This window comes from Montipora capricornis, chromosome 7, assembly GCF_036669925.1.
Source record: "Montipora capricornis isolate CH-2021 chromosome 7, ASM3666992v2, whole genome shotgun sequence".
In the NCBI taxonomy this organism is placed as follows: Eukaryota; Metazoa; Cnidaria; class Anthozoa; order Scleractinia; family Acroporidae; genus Montipora; species Montipora capricornis.
In genome coordinates this window covers 27,076,394-27,092,527 of record NC_090889.1, presented here as the reverse complement: position 1 = coordinate 27,092,527, position 16,134 = coordinate 27,076,394, and the positions used below count along the sequence as shown (strand labels likewise).

General features: G+C 38.5%; 1 protein-coding gene and 1 long non-coding RNA gene across 2 annotated transcripts; one reads left to right on the top strand and one right to left on the bottom strand.

Annotated features, from left to right (window-relative positions):
* Nucleotides 1–5,677: 5,677 nt before the first annotated feature.
* On the top strand, nucleotides 5,678–11,153 carry LOC138057787 (EKC/KEOPS complex subunit TPRKB-like). The gene is made up of 5 exons (XM_068903715.1): nucleotides 5,678–5,847; nucleotides 8,720–8,842; nucleotides 9,301–9,390; nucleotides 9,508–9,594; nucleotides 10,081–11,153. Exons 1-5 carry the CDS (start codon nucleotides 5,692–5,694, stop codon nucleotides 10,165–10,167), a joined length of 543 nt encoding a protein of 180 aa, XP_068759816.1. The 5' UTR covers nucleotides 5,678–5,691; the 3' UTR covers nucleotides 10,168–11,153.
* Nucleotides 11,154–11,688: 535 nt separating this feature from the next.
* LOC138057786 (uncharacterized) lies at nucleotides 11,689–14,793 on the bottom strand. Its single transcript, XR_011133712.1, has 5 exons — nucleotides 14,752–14,793; nucleotides 14,529–14,560; nucleotides 14,354–14,399; nucleotides 14,177–14,205; nucleotides 11,689–12,781 (listed from the first exon to the last, which is right to left on the bottom strand). It is a non-coding gene; the product is annotated as an uncharacterized lncRNA (long non-coding RNA).
* Between the last annotated feature and the right edge of the window lie 1,341 nt (nucleotides 14,794–16,134).

The following is a 16,134-nucleotide window of genomic DNA, read 5'->3' as shown; positions in this document are numbered from 1 at the left end:
TTGCTTACTTCGTTATATTTAGTTAACGTTACTATTAAAATGCACCGATTTAAGGGTTCAATTTAAAATTTAAAAACAACAATTGAATAGGATCGCTCGTGCAATTATTCCTTATATATTGCATTGCCAGTGTTGTTGTTGATTAAAAATGTTGGCAGATGTCATGAAATTTGTTTCGGTGTCCAAACATGGCAATGCTTAGCGTGAACACCGGAAGTTGTTTGGAAACCAAATCGGCCAAACCCTTTGAGTTTCAGATGAATGATCGGGGCAGTTTCTAAAGAAACTGTGGTGCTGCGTCGGTGGGGAAGTAGTATACAAAAATTTGGTTTTATCAACGGAGTTGATAATGTAAGTTGACCACCGTACAGAGATTCTAAAAGCTGACGTTTCGAGCGTTAGCCCTTCGTCACAGCGAATCCATTTGATAAAACCAAACCTTTGAGTTTCAGTACGACAATGACCAGAAAAGTTCTTTGTCAGTAAGGAAGTCAATGTATACTTTGTGGTTTTTAACCGCGATTTTATGATGATTTTTATCGTGTTTTTAGTGTGATTAGGAGAATGTCAGCAAATTGATCAGTTCGATATTGATTTTTCTAAACCACAGACAAAAACATTCACAACTTGTGAACACTTTCCTCCTCAAACAGCTCCACTTCCAATCGTTAATTCTCAAAGTCAGAAGTCGTTTACTATATATGACAATGTCTCCTCGTCCGTCCGATCCCTACCCGACATTCTAATTGATTTAACTCGGACCCTTCTTGCATCAGGCAAATAAATTATAAGTCAGACATTTAACATTCACTACCATACATGAAAAATAAAAGAAGGTTAGGGTTACACAAGGAGTTACATGACCTGTCCACTCAAAAGTTCCATCCACACCGATTTAAGAAACTAAATATTTTAAGCAAGAGCCGATACAACGTAGATATGATCTAAGAACCACACCCTTCGCCGCTGAATCCGGTTGTGATCCGGAAGTCCGTTTGGTGTAACCATATGATGTCGCCAGAGAGCTGCTGGGAGTGTCTAACAACGCCTAAGGAGTTTCGAGAACAAAATCCATTTTATTTAATTGTTAGGTCTTTTTGGGAAGTGTGATTTTCCAGATTTAATTACTTCTAAGTGGTGTCGTCAATCTTTCTACAATATTGTGGCGCAAAGGCAACGAACAAAGCCTCGTATGTAGAAACGTGCTCATGTGGCAAAATGTATACATAAAATTGCCTTTTTGCATTATCAAACTTGTTGCTAAGACGGTCGGCCTTGATAAAAGTGAACATGATACACTTACACTTTGCTGCGTGATCTGTTGCCAATAATCAAGTAAACAGATTTTTCGAACCGATTGACGCGACAAAAAAACAGGCATCCAGGCGAAGGTAGTGGGCGTCATCGTTCAGTGTCCCCGCAATGGTTTCCTTGGGAGTCTATTTCTGGCTGTTTTTTTTTTTGTCAATTCAGCCATCTCCTAGTATTTACGCCTATAAACATGGGGACATTTTTTCTTTCAGATTCGGAAGTGTTTGCTGGAAGACATCACCTGAAACAACTACTGTAAAAAAAATGGGGCAAACGTGGAATAAACCGTGAAGTCTAGCCAGGAAGGTGAAAGCCGATGAAATGTTTCTTTGTTCCCATTGTTTGCAACTACTATCAGTGATAAGTTCAAGGAAATCCGACACTGTTTGACAAAGTTTTGAAACATCTCTCAGATTTTAGCCTGCGAGCAAGCTCTCTTTCGGGGTGGGTGGGCGGCGCCGCCCGCCCCGAAAGAGAGCTTGCTCGCAGGCTACTCAGATTTTGGTTTTATCAACGGAGTTGATAATGTAAATTGGCCACCGTACAGAGATTCTAAAAGCTGACGTTTCGAGCGTTAGCCCTTCGTCAGAGCGAATCGGCTAACGAAGGGCTAACGCTCGAAACGTCAGCTTTTAGAATCTCTGTACGGTGGCCAATTTACATTATCAACTCCGTTGATAAAACCAAATTTTTGTATACTACTTCCCCACCGACGCAGCACCACAGTTTCTTTAGAAACTACCCCTTTACTCAGATTTTGGCTCGGCATCCCCGTTTGGCTAAGGGCCTAACTATATAAGTTGCGTTTAGTTAATTAGTTCGTTTGGCCAGTGCTTAGTGACGTTAGACTGATCCTGTCCCGTGTTAGCTCGCGAAAAGATTTAGCCGATTTAACATCAACCTAAAAAATAAACATAGTTTTCTCGGAAGTGTATTTTCCAAACCTTTATAAAGGATCTATCTACTTGTCAAATACCGGGATTAATTTGCGGATGTAATGTTTGAAGTTTTTTGCATAATTCGAGTCTAGTGTTCAAAACGCAGCCTTCTGATTGGTCGGTTCTGATTTCCTTCTGTGTTGTGTTCAGTCACTTGAAACGAAAGACAGGTTACATTGTGTTTAGGGAAAATTGTGCAAATCTGGTCGAAAAGTTTCCGCCGTTTTTATGTTTGACAGATTTTACACACTCCAACAATTTACCGTTCACTGTCATTCATTTAACTACTTGTACCACTGAGATATATTATTGAAACTCGTCATTAAGACATGAGAAAATTTGTAAATTGTCCCTCTTTCTCTTTGGGAAGTTCAAAGTTTTCGATATCGGTAGCTGCAACACGAAGGGAATTAGTTAGAATCAAACGTGCACGTTCATTTCGTTGTTTGGCAAAACGCAAATATCTTCCTGAGGTTTGCCATGCTATAAATCAGATAAATTCCAATGCAAGATTTTCTACCAGCAATCTAAGGCTTCCGTGACAACTTCACGGACAAGAGGTAAATAGGAATAGTGAATACAGCACTGGGATATTACAGTGCAAGGTCAAGAGTTGCTGAACGAGTTTTGTGAATGACCCAGAGTGAACCACTTTTCCTGTAATAAAGATAGAACAATATTTCATGTAATATCAGTTCGGGAAAAGGCCGGGACGAAAAGTATATCTATCGTGTTAATCAAAATGAGGAAGATTGTTAGCACGTCCTGTATAACTGAAGTGAGCTGAAGTGATATAAAGCACAAAAGAAGTCTTGACTATTGTTTTTTACTGTAGGTTCCGGATGCTGTTACTAACAGCACTAATTCGACTTTTGTGTTGGTCTTTTTATTCATACGCTTTCACCTCGCTTGCATTTAGATACTTCATGTTAAAACATTTAGTGTTAACCTTGTAAGTAAAAAAAATTGTCCCGTTCCTTTTTCTTTTCCCCTCTAGATATTTGTCACTTAAGAGAAAGTGTGTTGGTAAGCCAACAAGGTTTTTTATGCCGGATTCGTGGGTTTCTACCAAATTATCTATAGACCACCGCGATGTGGCCTACTCTGGTTGCATTGAACCCAAACGTCCAAGAAATTGTTTAATTCAACAAAATGTAATATTTGGTCAAGCACGTACTGTTGCTATTTTCAGTTTGAACTTGTCTAGTCACGGTATCGATCTAGTACTTCTTTCCATAGTTAGTAGACTACTAACTATGTTCTTCCTTAAGCCCGAAAATGACGGAAAAACTAAAGGGGAAGTCGTAGCTATCATGACTATTTCTGAGATGCCATTAAAACAAATAAAGACATCCTTTACAGCGGCTGTCAAAGTTTCAACCTGACACTTTTCTAAAAATCTTATTCTGTTGTCATCACCTAAAGATAGGCATTAGTTTTTTTTAGGTCTATGTACTTAAAAGCTTGATTCTATCGTTTAGACGTTAGTGATACTACGCAGCAAAAGCCAACTTTTGGTTCGCGTGAGGTTATAGTGAACCTTTCGTGTAATGCAATTTTGGGTATTTTTATTTTCCAAAACAGAAGATATGCGCTCAAAGGTGCGGCAGAATAAAGTTGGAGAGAATGGCTGTTGTAGAATTTTTTTTATTAAACAAAGTTTCTGTCATACATTTCCTGTAATTCCAAAGGCACAAAATTACAGAGAATGTATGGAGACAAAAATGGAATATTTAGGAATTCCAAAGAATAGATAGCAAGTCCAGTTCATCACAGTTTTAAACTTGAACTTATTTGTTTGGTTTATGAACGCGAGAGTCTTTAAAATAGAGTCATGCACAGTTTATTTTGCTTTGAATTTCCCGCCATGTTGCCCTGATTACCTATGATGCACTCAAGAGCGTGAACTTCTCTGATAAATTTTTGTGACGTTTCCTTGATCTTGGTAAACAGGCTATCTAAAAAGCCTCTCCACTATATTCAGTCTGCTTGTGAAAACACTTTTGAGAGAAAATATTAGCAACGGATCATTCCAGAATCGCTAAACAGATCAATACAAGAACGAAAACTTGCATATATAGATTGATATTTTTCAAGTTGTCCGATTGTCTCAAAAACCACTTGTATATTGCTTTCAGATCGTGAAGTAAACTTTGTCTACTTAGCTGCTTTTATCTAACCGCAAAACTTTAATTTTGCTAGTTGAACTAAAAGTCACGAATCGTGTAATAAATTTGATTTGCGCAAATGCGCGACTCCTGCTTGCTGAGACAAGGGCGGCGCGTGTTACCAAGACATTTGTCGAACCAAGTTTCAGATAGAGTTAACTGAATAGAGTGTAATGTTTAAAATATAAGTGCTACACGGCCAACGTTTGTATAAACGTAACCTTTCCTTGTACTTGTACAAGTTTCAGATAAATTTCTAGTTTCTGTCTAAGGGCTAACGCTCGAAACGTCAGCTTTCCAAATCGTTCACGGTGGTTTTTACCCGGCTGTATTATGTTTTTGAGAAGACCAGGATATCTTAACCGATAAAATGTATTGGGGTAATTCTACAGTACACTTCTATCAGTTAATTATCCTATCGGCTAAGGCACACCAGAAATGCTATAAAACAAGGGGCTAGAAGCACGGGGTGGTTCCTCGCTGGCAATAAGTGGCTGGCGCAGGACTGGCGCGGTATAAATGTCTCAAAAAAGTTTAAGCCTGGTTCTCAATAGCGACGCAAGGTTAAGCCCAAGCAACACACGTTAGTGCATTTACTTGATGTTAATTTAATAGTGTCTATATTGTTCAAAAAAATAAACACGGGGAGGTTCCGCTCCGAGGTCTTACCCCTTACCCTCTTATATACCAGTTTTGGCAGAAAAGATACCCCTTTCGTATACCTTCCATTGACAAATGTTACCTCTTTCGTATAACTTCCATTGGAAAATAGTACCCCTTTCACAAACCTACTAAAGAGCACTGCATCCCTTTCTAGTCCTTAGAATGAAGTTTAATAATGAACGATATTACCTCTCATGAAAAGGCCCTTTTAAATACGTAAATGACAGATTTCCCTACCCTTTAATACACTTCGACCCTTGAAATCCCTACCCTTCCATATACCTGAAGCGTGACAATAGTACCCCTTTCGGGCAGAGCCTCCCCGTACAGGCCATTATAGGGAATACCCCCCCCCCCCCCCCCCCCCCACCCACCCTTTCCTGACGTCAAGGGGACTTTGCCAGGTGCTGGAATATGTGGACGTAAATGTTGTAATCCTTGATATGTATTCCTTTCGTGATGTGTTTGGGAATAAAACGTTTTGTTCCAAGTATTTCCATGTGAAAGCTATGCGACACTCAAAGAACCTTAACCCTAGTACCCAGACCCATTTTCCCCGCCCCACTTTGAGCAGATTGATTGCGGATGACCTGGAACTCAGCGCATCAAAGATGGTGGACAGACCTGAGTTTCTTCATGTGAACATTGAAAATAACACCGAATACACAACGAACCTTGCTTTATTCACAAATGTTTCAAATAGCGATGAGCTTCGACGACTTGTTGTTGAAGGAAAAGTTGAAGCTGCTCTCTTAAATGCGTGCATGGTATGTACGATGATTTGATTTCTTAAGTCACGTCCTCAGAATAATTTCTTCTGTAGATTTTAGAATTTAGATTTGTGGTTGAATTTGAGTTTGGGAATTTTGTACCGTCTGAATCACTCAACAAAAACCTATATAATTTTTCTGGTAAATTGTCAGTGAACTATGAGTACATTGATTTAGAAAGTAACAAGCAGATCTTTCAAACAAACCAACCTCGCAGTTATAATAAATTTTAGCAATTGCACAGAGAAGCTTGAAGAATTCAGGACTTCAACGGGGTTTGAACCCGTGATCATCTATGAGAACATTCTAATAACATATTAATGGCCCCAGTCCACTATCATTCCTAAGTCCATGGCTTAATTAAGTGCTTCTTGCTCAATAACGTCTCCCAAAAATCTCAGGCTCATTTCTGATGGAAGTCTAAGGAGTTTTCAGGATCAGGTGCTGATCAATAGCACTTTTGCTTGTTTGTTCATTGTTCTTGCCAAGGAAAGATATGAATACCTTTGGGTCTTCAAAGTGGCTCAGTTGTGCAGTAGTTAGGGTGTGATGGTTTGTCTTTCAAGTATATGCTGAAAGGAGGCCGTTGAGCTGATGCAAACACACTGTGACCTCCCAGACAGGTGCCTTTTGAACCACATTACTATACAACTGGAAGATGCACCAACATGTCCTCCAAGAATCAATTGACTAATGCTATCAAAGGCCTTTTATAGGCTAAGAGAGCAAGTGCGGTGGTGATGGACTGTGTAAGTTCTTTGGAATGATTTTTCCTTATATGGCCATCTTTTGGTACAATGTATGTGCTAAATTGTTTAAGGGCCACTGTATCATAAATCTCTGACACAGTGGGAAAGCGAGGCGAGAAAGGCAGGCAGTTTTTTTTAATGGAACTTCTGCAATTTTCCAAGGTTGTTTGAAGGTGGGGGGCCCAGGGAGGACCCCCATATAAAAAGGACAGTGGTGCTGGTCGTACGTTTTAGGGGTTGAAAGAGCGGTTTTGGTTCCTCTTAGGGCGTTCACCCTCAAAAGGTTTGCAGCGCAAGCTTTAGCGGAGCCTAAAAAATTATGACAGGAGACATTTGACAGTAGCATTCCACAAACTTTAGGGACAAGAGCTGCAAGTGTCTGGCAAATTCAAAGATACTTCGATCTTGTGACATTTTCCAAAAATTGATATTTAGGGAGACTTCTGCGACGACTGCAAATTTTAGAAGTTAAGGAAATATAGGAAATATATGTATATGAGTAGTATAGTTTTTCTAATCATTCTACAAGTTTGAGTAACAAGAATTTCATCACAGTTCTTATGATTCTAGAATTCAACCGAGAAGGCATAACTGTGTCAAACGATTAAATAAGAAGATCAGAATTATCAGCAAGAAAAATAAGCGAACTATGTAACTCACATGCAAAATCTGTCTAAGTTCACAGAACTTTCTTGTGCTGGAACGAAATCGATGAATGTGAAGATCATACAAAATGCCAAATGAGAAAGCAAAACAACACTCAACTGTTTCATTTCCTTCATATGGTCAGATTTAACACTTCCTGTTTCTTAGGTTAAGTCTGCTATGAGCCTAGAAGCAGGGCTTGTCTCTGGTTTCTTTAGCATGAAGCATGAGTATTTCTACTCCCCCCTTATGGGATGCCAGTCCATTGTAGGGATACCCCCAGCATTAGATTCGCCGGTACCCATTTATACACCTGGGTGGAGAGAGGCACTGTGAGAGTAAAGTGTCTTGCCCAAGAACTCAAGACAATTTCCTCGGCCAGGACTCGAACCCAGACCACTCGATCCGGAGTCAAGCGCACTAACCATGAGGCCATTGTGCCTCCCACTCCTGTTTCTTACTATGCATATTTTGGTCACTTAATCCTGTATCTGCGATTATGCAATCCAGGTCAAGGACATCTAAATAAAGCATTGACACTAAAGGGTGCAATATCAGTGGTTATTCATTACATTATTTAAGACTTGAACAAACTTCATCCCTCCCAGGATGTTGAATTTTTAAAAATTGCCATACAATTTGACCTTGCGTTTCCTTTAGTTTGTTTCATCTGGTACACCACTGTGCCTGCCATGATCAAACCGTCTATTTATAACGTCCTTTTCATATTCAGTACTGATTTGTAATCTCCCTACTTTACTTTTTCAAACGTGAAGTTGATAGTGTTTTTGCATAGCTTATTTCTCAAAAATAAAGCTCAAATGAGTTTAAAAAATACCAGGGCAATGTTGTTAAGTTAATTTCCAGTCAAGTAGCAAAATTTGGGCTAGCTTTGAGTAAAACTAAAAGTCGACTGAAAATTATCACTTACTAGGTTTTTGCATCCAGCCCTTCAATTGCCTTATGCAAAAGCTGCTCAGTTTGTAAACATTTGTAAACGGCTATTCCTCTACCTGAGTCCTGGATGCATTGAACTCAATTGGATAGGTAATGCCATGTACAAGTTGTTGTTGTTGTTGTTGTTGTTGTTGTTGTTGTGAATTCCATGTACAAATGTACTTAACAGCAGGGGTAGCTGTGGTGTCAACTATTACTAATTTACTTACAAGCTGTTTAATTACTTTTTTATGTTGTTTGTGGCGCTGTGAATTCTGATTAATGCAGTGAATTCTGGTTAAATGTAATGCATTCTGGTAAAAAGTGATGAATTTGAGAATTTGTCGCAGCTTGCATACCTTTCCTTAAATCCAGATTATGTTGCTACTCGCTTCCTTCACTTGCTCCACAGCAATAATTATTATTTAAGCCAGATTTATCAATCCACCTTTTAACTTTATTTTCTTTAATGCCCTCTTGTCGGTTTGTTGTTTTAATAATGTGGCATCAATAGTTTTTCTTTGATTTATATTTTTTAGATTTTAGATCCATTCCATGCGATCATTGCTGGTCACAAAGCATTTCATCTGTTTCAACAAGGAAAAATGAAAACAAGAACACTTCATTCTGAGATTATTTTCAACCTATCACCTTCCTCCAATGTATGTGAGGACCTAATGAGTTAAGTCACTATTTACACAATGTAGCTTGTACCAAGCTGTGTGCATAAGATATTCAAGGTCAAGAAACCTCACAGTGACTTCAGGAACTCTGACTTTGAAATACCTTACTCATTTCAACACAACGTTTTGCGTGAAGAACTCATTACAGATAGTAAAAAGGAAAGGAGTACCCGGAGAAAACCTGTTGGGGCAGAGTAGAGAACCAACAAACTCAACCCATGTCGTGTGACGCCGAGTCTGGGAATTGAACTCGGGCCACATTGGTGGGAAGTGAGTGCTCTCACCACTTTGCTAGCACCCTATGTGTAGTTAAGTAGTTTTGCAAACTATGAATATTACATGCAATATGGAGACATTATCTTTATTGACTTTATTATTACTGCTATTATAATGAAACACTGTTCTGGTAATGATGGAATGTTGTTTTTTATACTCAGATAAATGACTCCTTCAAGAAATTTGGGATACTTGATGACACAAAGGAGATTTTGGTTGTGATGATAGGAAAGGGAAATACTGATGAAAAGGTACATATGCTGTATATATCTTTCAATTGACAAAACTAGCAAAGGTTATGATAATTCTTATTGACATTTCTTTGATACTAACTTCTTTAATTTTATTCGATTTGCCATGTTTTACAGATTTCAGAACTCAGCAATTTAATCAAGGGGACACAGGTTTCTTTAGATGTTTTGGAAACAATTTCTGACCAAGGCAAAATTAAAAAGGTAATAATGAGCAACTATTCACCAAAGTGGAGGTGGATAGTGGTGCATATTTACCAAGCCGCAAGGCGGCAAGTTAAATCCACCACTCGCCACCAACACTGAGGTGAATAGTTGTTTTAGTATATATACTAAAACAGTGAGATAATATGGCACAATAAGATGATTTTAAGTCATTTATTCCTGCAAAGATTACAACATGTTTGGGCACAAATTCCATTCAAATTGCTCAGAGGTGAATAGCAAAGGATATTTGGAGTTTGAGTAGCCAACCAGGGCACGTGCTCAACACTATCCACTGTTTTAGTATATACTACATGAGATTATCACTTTCAAACTTGTAGATTACTTTAATTTTTGAAGTGAAATCAAATCAGGACCTACCAAGTAAGTCGACATTGATAATCAAGGCTGTTTATCTATAACAACTTTTTTTTAAAGTGTGATCCTCTGCTCACACCTGTGCATATTTTGATGTATATCTTTCAGGTTTATGGAATTTCAGACAAGGAACTACAATGTGATTCATTAGAAAATGGAATAATATCTAGAATAGCTACCAAAGATGCTTCTTAAGTATAATATTTATTTGCCCTTTGCGCTGTTGCCATTGTAAGATGGGCATAGTCAAGGAAAGTATTTCAAAGCCTAATCCCAAGCTCTAAAGCCTGCTTACTTGCAAGTGCTAAACGACAACTACTACTACTACTGCTGCTGCTGCTGCCACTGCTACTGCTGTTTCAGCATTAATATTAAAGTAAAGTAAAGCAACCATATTTAACATCAATAACTCGTAACCGTTAATTCAACAGCTTACTGACAAACCCGATGTCGACGTTGTGCTCATTTTACTTCCGCCCTTCCTTCCCCTTCCTTTCCATCAGTGCTCCATTTTATGCCTATTTAAAGCTACTTAAGGACGGCGCCTACTATTGTTATTGCGCATACGCTCTGCGCATCTCGATATACTCGGGATTTCCTATGGGTGGTGCTTATTAATACAGGGATATTTTGCGCGGTTTAAAACTATCCGGAAATAGTAGATCTTAGTAAGTACTCTTGGTATCCAAGCAAAAAATTGGGGGTAACCATGCATTTTTGAGAGATACTTAAGCTTCAATTTGAGAAAGAACGCCATACATTTCTTTGTATTTTAAAGCTTTTTACAAATATTATTCATCAATTATCTTTGAAAAATGCGTGGTTACCCCCAATTTTCTTTTTGGATTTCAATAACACTTGTTAAGATCTACATTTTCTGCATAATCATACACCGGGACAAAAATACCTTTGAATTAGTAGGCACTGTCCTTAAGCTACACTGAAAGGAAAAAAGTTGAAACAAGGATGTGAGATCCTAGGATCTCACAAACACTGGACCTCTTGCACTAAGGCTGTGCCCTAAACCTTGCTGAAAACCTTGCTCCTTGCTGAAAACCTTGCTCCTTGCTGAAAACGCTTGCAAACCTAATAATGGAAGGACCCCAGCAAAACAGTTGGGTGATTTTGGCCATTTTAAAAACATAGGCCAATTACCAGTAAATAAGTGGTTTTTTTTCTTTTCTTTTTTGGGGGGGTGGGGGGCTTAGGGACATGTAACAGTATATTTTCAAACAGTAACTGTATTTATAACCAGTAACTTGGATCAACTACATGTATAGGACAACCATTTTACAAAAACAAAGTTTATTAAATTTTGCTCACACCTCAAAAAGGAATATAGTCTTTTCCTTGCAATTTCTTAAAATGCCAAAGTGTACTATGCAGATTTAAGTTTCTTCATTGTGTCTTCTGCATCCAAAGCAAAGAAAATTGAACAGTTTCATGAAGCATTTCTTCTTCTTCCTTTTTTGTGTTTGAATCTGAGGAAATTATATTTTTGAAACAATATTAAGTAACTCAATGCACTTGACACAATTCCATTTCCTTCAAAAAGTGATTTTACTTTAATTAAATTGAATGTGGATTATATTAACCCATTGACTCCCAGGGGTTCCCCATTGACGAGTAAATTCGCCTGGCATTAGACAGAGTAAAATACCAAGTTTGGCCAGTTTAGGCCAGTTTGGACGTTGAAGGGTTAATGGGGACAGTTTTTCAGTGAGTGATTAAGATGAAATCATTGATTTGGATTCAAGCTTTGATCAAAGGTTCTGTGAACCGATGCATACATACATGTAGCAATCTGTTATTGTGGTGTGACTTGCATAGATTGTTGTGTACTTGTTCTCCACAGATTTGGGGTTAACAGATGCCCAGGGCCCAGTTGTTCAAAAGCCGATTAATGCTAATCCCGGATTAAAAGTTAACCAATGAGTTTATTTTTCTACTCACAAATGCTGTTCAACACTGAAATTTGGTAAAACTTTACTGTGATTTAATAGTATAATTCAATCTTGAGCAACAAAAATAAGTGAAGAAAACATGAAGCAAAAGTTTACGCTAATCCTGGATTAAGCTAATTGGCTTTTGAATGAGCGGCCAAGGTTATTAACCCTTTCACTCCCAAGAGTGACACTTATAGATTTTACTCTGTCTAACGCCAGACGATTTTACTCGTCAATGGGGAACCCCACAGGAGTGAAAGGATTAAATTAAAACGAGCCAAATGTTGCCCCCTCTAAGTGGGTTGCAAATAAGATATAGGATGGTTTAATGCCAAAAATTATGGATGATAAACCATAGCCCCCCTGTTCACAACTCTTCAAAGTTTATAACCCTGTGGGACCTTAAAAGAACCATCATGTCAATTTCCAAAGAGTAAGCATGTTTTTCCCATTGTTGTGGTCTCTCTACCATTTTATATCATTGTTGGAATTTTAAATGCTCTGATCGAGATACTAGTTACAACCAGCTACTCAACAATCACAGGAAAAATAAAGGTATGATGTGACATTACATGCCATTCTGTGCTTTAGAATGGACGCAATCCGACAACTGATAAATGTGAGTTGTGGCAAATATGAGGTAACTCTCCTAGTTGTGTCGGTTCAGTCCAGGCCATTTTAAGCAAGTGCAGAGGATCAAGTTAAAGTGCTGTAACGGAAACTCTAATGGATTATTTACAGGATAAAAAATTTATACAAATAACCGTCTGCCTTCGCCCAATATCTTTAAGAATATCTTCAGTGTTAATTACTTCATACTGACCTCAAGATCTTGCAGAACATTTTTCAAATCAGCTAACTCACTATTGAAGAAAAAATTGAAAAATCAAATGGTGAGAACGGAGCTTTGTGGAACGTCATCTCAAAGAGCTTGTCCTTCTGGTTTGTTTTTGTGGTAGTGCACTGTAAGTGCATTGAACACCATGTCACAGGGTTGCAATATTGTAAGGGTGTCTGTGGTGCCAATAGGCCCGCAGCATGTGCATAAATCACGGAAATAAACAGGTCTGTTGGAAGCGTGCTTGAGTTTAAACGAAATTAACCCCAAAATCGGCAAGAATTTGTGACGCGGATGAATTATATAGCAGCTGCTATTTCCAAAAAGATGGAATTAGCTGGTTATAAATAACCTCGTCAAGGGTATTAAATTTTTGACTTTGCAGAAACAATGGGCAATTGTGATCTTTGTGTTGAATGCTCACATTTCTTGTCAAACTTTATAACACTTGAAAGCAAAAAGAACGCTATTTTCGCGCTTCAAAATTTGTTGTTTTCATGTCGCAAATTTTGTTGCTGATGGCAAAGTGTTTCATTCTCGATCGACCGTCCTGAAAACTACCTTCTGCTCTTCTTAAAAACTGTGTATCAATATATATTTACTTTGCATCAATACTTGTTTTGCAAAAAGCAGGCTAAGAAAATCTGTACCTTGCTTAGTTCGCATTTTTCAGCGTTAAAATAGAATTTCCGATCGTGTGTTTCTGGTATATTTTTGAGGTCTCCCATCCAGATACTAACCTCGCCGTACCCCTAGGGATTAACTTTAGTGAACTTTTGTGAACTTTTGTATTAGAAAGCCGAAAGCCGATTAACTTAATCCAGGATTAGCGTAAACTTTTGTTTCACGTTTTCAACTTTTTGGTGAAAGTTTCTTTTGCATACTTTTTTTTTACAAGATCGACTTATACTAATGTAAGGCTTTGCTGAATATCAGCGTTGAACAGCATTTGGGATTAGAGAAATAAACTTCTTGGTAAATTTTTAACCTGGGATTAGCGTTAATCGGCTTTTGAACAACCGGGCCCTGGGGAAAAAGAAGTTGTAAGGGAACTTGAAAATGACCAACATGTCAGCCTCGAAGCCAAGGTTTCTCGATTCCCTTTTACTTTCTTCAATCTTTCTGGGTTTAGTATTTTGCTAGTAACCACATGTCTTCTTAGGGGGCTATTTACCTAAGACATCTACCATGGCACCATATAATGATACACTGTACCAAAACAATTTCGTGTACTATAAGAGCTATATATTACACAAAGACAACTTGAATCTCCTGGAAGACAAAACGCAGCTCAGTTGATAATATGGAATAAAGCCCTGAGTTACTGCACAACCACACGTCCGCAGTGCGTGCCTATTTTTTTGGAACTGGCGCCGGGTCACCGTGGCGTCACATTTGCATAGAGATAAACTGAACTTACGCATCTGTCCGGGTCATCTCGACCTTTGCCTAAAGAGGACGTAAAAAAAATGATGAATACAATATTCTACAACCAGGTTTGCTAAACATATTTTGTTTACGGAAAGGAAAGTAAAATGCTTATGGTGACAAGGATGGAAACAAATCGTTGAAATTTTGGGAACCCTCTTTTTTTCACCTTTTTCCTCCAAGCCTTATATTCCTCCCTCTTCTTCTCTTCCTTACTGAAATAAAAGAGGATAAGTTCAATTTTGTGTTGTAAACTTTCGAAAAGAATGAAAGAAACGTCATTTTAATTGAAAAGGTGGAGTGATCCAAAATGAGAGCTAAGACAACTTAAAGTAGCTGCTAACCTTTCCAGCTCCTTGATGTCTTCTTCCATTTTCTGTCGAAGGAAAAGGTCAAATCATGAATTACAATTTTCCCCATAGAGCTAAAGCAGAAATGTTTGAACTTTTATTTGATAGACATCTGGAATTCAAGACATCGCTACAAACAACCTTCAAATATATTAAAAGCTGATTTTAAAAAATGGATTTAACTCTTTTCACAAAATTAGCGGGATATTTTACTTACTTTGACAATGTCATCCCTTTCGTTGAAAAACCTTTCTACCATCCTACGGACAACAAACGAGATAAATGAAGAATAAAAAATCCAAAAGAGCAAACTTTTTTAACACTTGTGAGTAAAGCTAGCCCACCTTTCCAATCCTGTATACCATTCCTGCAAAGGAAAAAGTACCTCGTCAGACACGGCATTGTAATAATAAAGCATTGTATTATTCCAGAAAGGAAAGAGAGGAGGGCTGCATTATGGAAAGTTGAGTCCATTAAATATTTTCCTTTTCTTTTTGTTAGAACGATTTTCTTTCACTTTTGTCGTCCGGAATGTGTCTATCTCCTTTCTTGGCAGACAGGTAGGGTAAAGAGTTCCACAAAATTTCATAAGTAACCTACTTGAAGGTCTCCCTGATCCTTGTCCAAAGCGTCAATCTTCAGAAACGAAAAACAATTTAAAACATCGTGATTACAGTGTTTGGCTCTCTGGAAAATCTGCAACCTTTGGCAAAAAAGTAACTAGGGAGCTTAAGCACGCGCGTTTTTGAGACGCGGACGGCAACCGGAAGTGAGCTGTTTTCCCTTTTAACTTGTCTTCACACAACCACATGAACATTGCCAAGTATCTTTTTTCCATTACAGATGATTAGTATAAAAATGTGGCAGACACCACGGTCCTGGAACGCGAAATGTTCTCTTCCGGTTGCGGTCCGCGTCTCAAGAACGCGCGTGCTTCAGCTCCCTATTATTGTAGCAATCTGTAGTTACCTCCCTTTTCTCTTTATCCAGCTCCTTTTTAAGCTCTTGGACGTTTCTGTGAAGCAAAACATTGTCGGATTTGATGCACCATAAAAGACACATTAACGAAATTTAGTACGCGATAATTGCCTATGTTTCTCACTGACCTTTCCAATACACAGTTTTCTTCCTCGACTTTAGCCACCTAAAGGAAAAGTTTGAGCATGCGTAATTGTTACATACACATGGGTCAGCGTTTTTCAGAGCATGCGGATTGTAATAAAGGCTGGGCATCTCGTGGTCGTTCTGTTGTGAAGCTTAACTTTATTTATACCGCGCACCGGTGGCTCAGTTGGTTGAGCATCGGGCTGTCATGCGTGGGGTCGCGGGTTCGAACCCCGGCCGGATCAACACTCAGGATCTTAAAATAACTGAGGAGGAAGTGCTGCCTTCGTAATTTCATCTGCAAACGGTTAGACTTTCAAGTTTTCCCGGATAAGGACTATAAACCGTAGGCCCCGTCTCACAAATACCTTCTATGTTCATAAGTTCCCTGTGGGACGTTAAAGGACCCACACACTATTCGATAAGAGTATAGGATGTAGTCCCTGGTGTGTGGCTGTTCTGTTCTCTCCAGCAGAAGTGGCCGGCTTGGCAGTGA

Excerpts from the sequence above, each read along its gene's own strand:
- LOC138057787 (XM_068903715.1), top strand. The coding sequence starts at position 5,692 with ATGGTGGACAGACCTGAGTTTCTTCATGTGAACATTGAAAATAACACC. Across the intron at positions 5,848-8,719 it reads CTCTCTTAAATGCGTGCATG|ATTTTAGATCCATTCCATGC; the intron begins GTATGTACGATG and ends TATATTTTTTAG. Across the intron at positions 8,843-9,300 it reads ACCTATCACCTTCCTCCAAT|ATAAATGACTCCTTCAAGAA; the intron begins GTATGTGAGGAC and ends TTTTATACTCAG.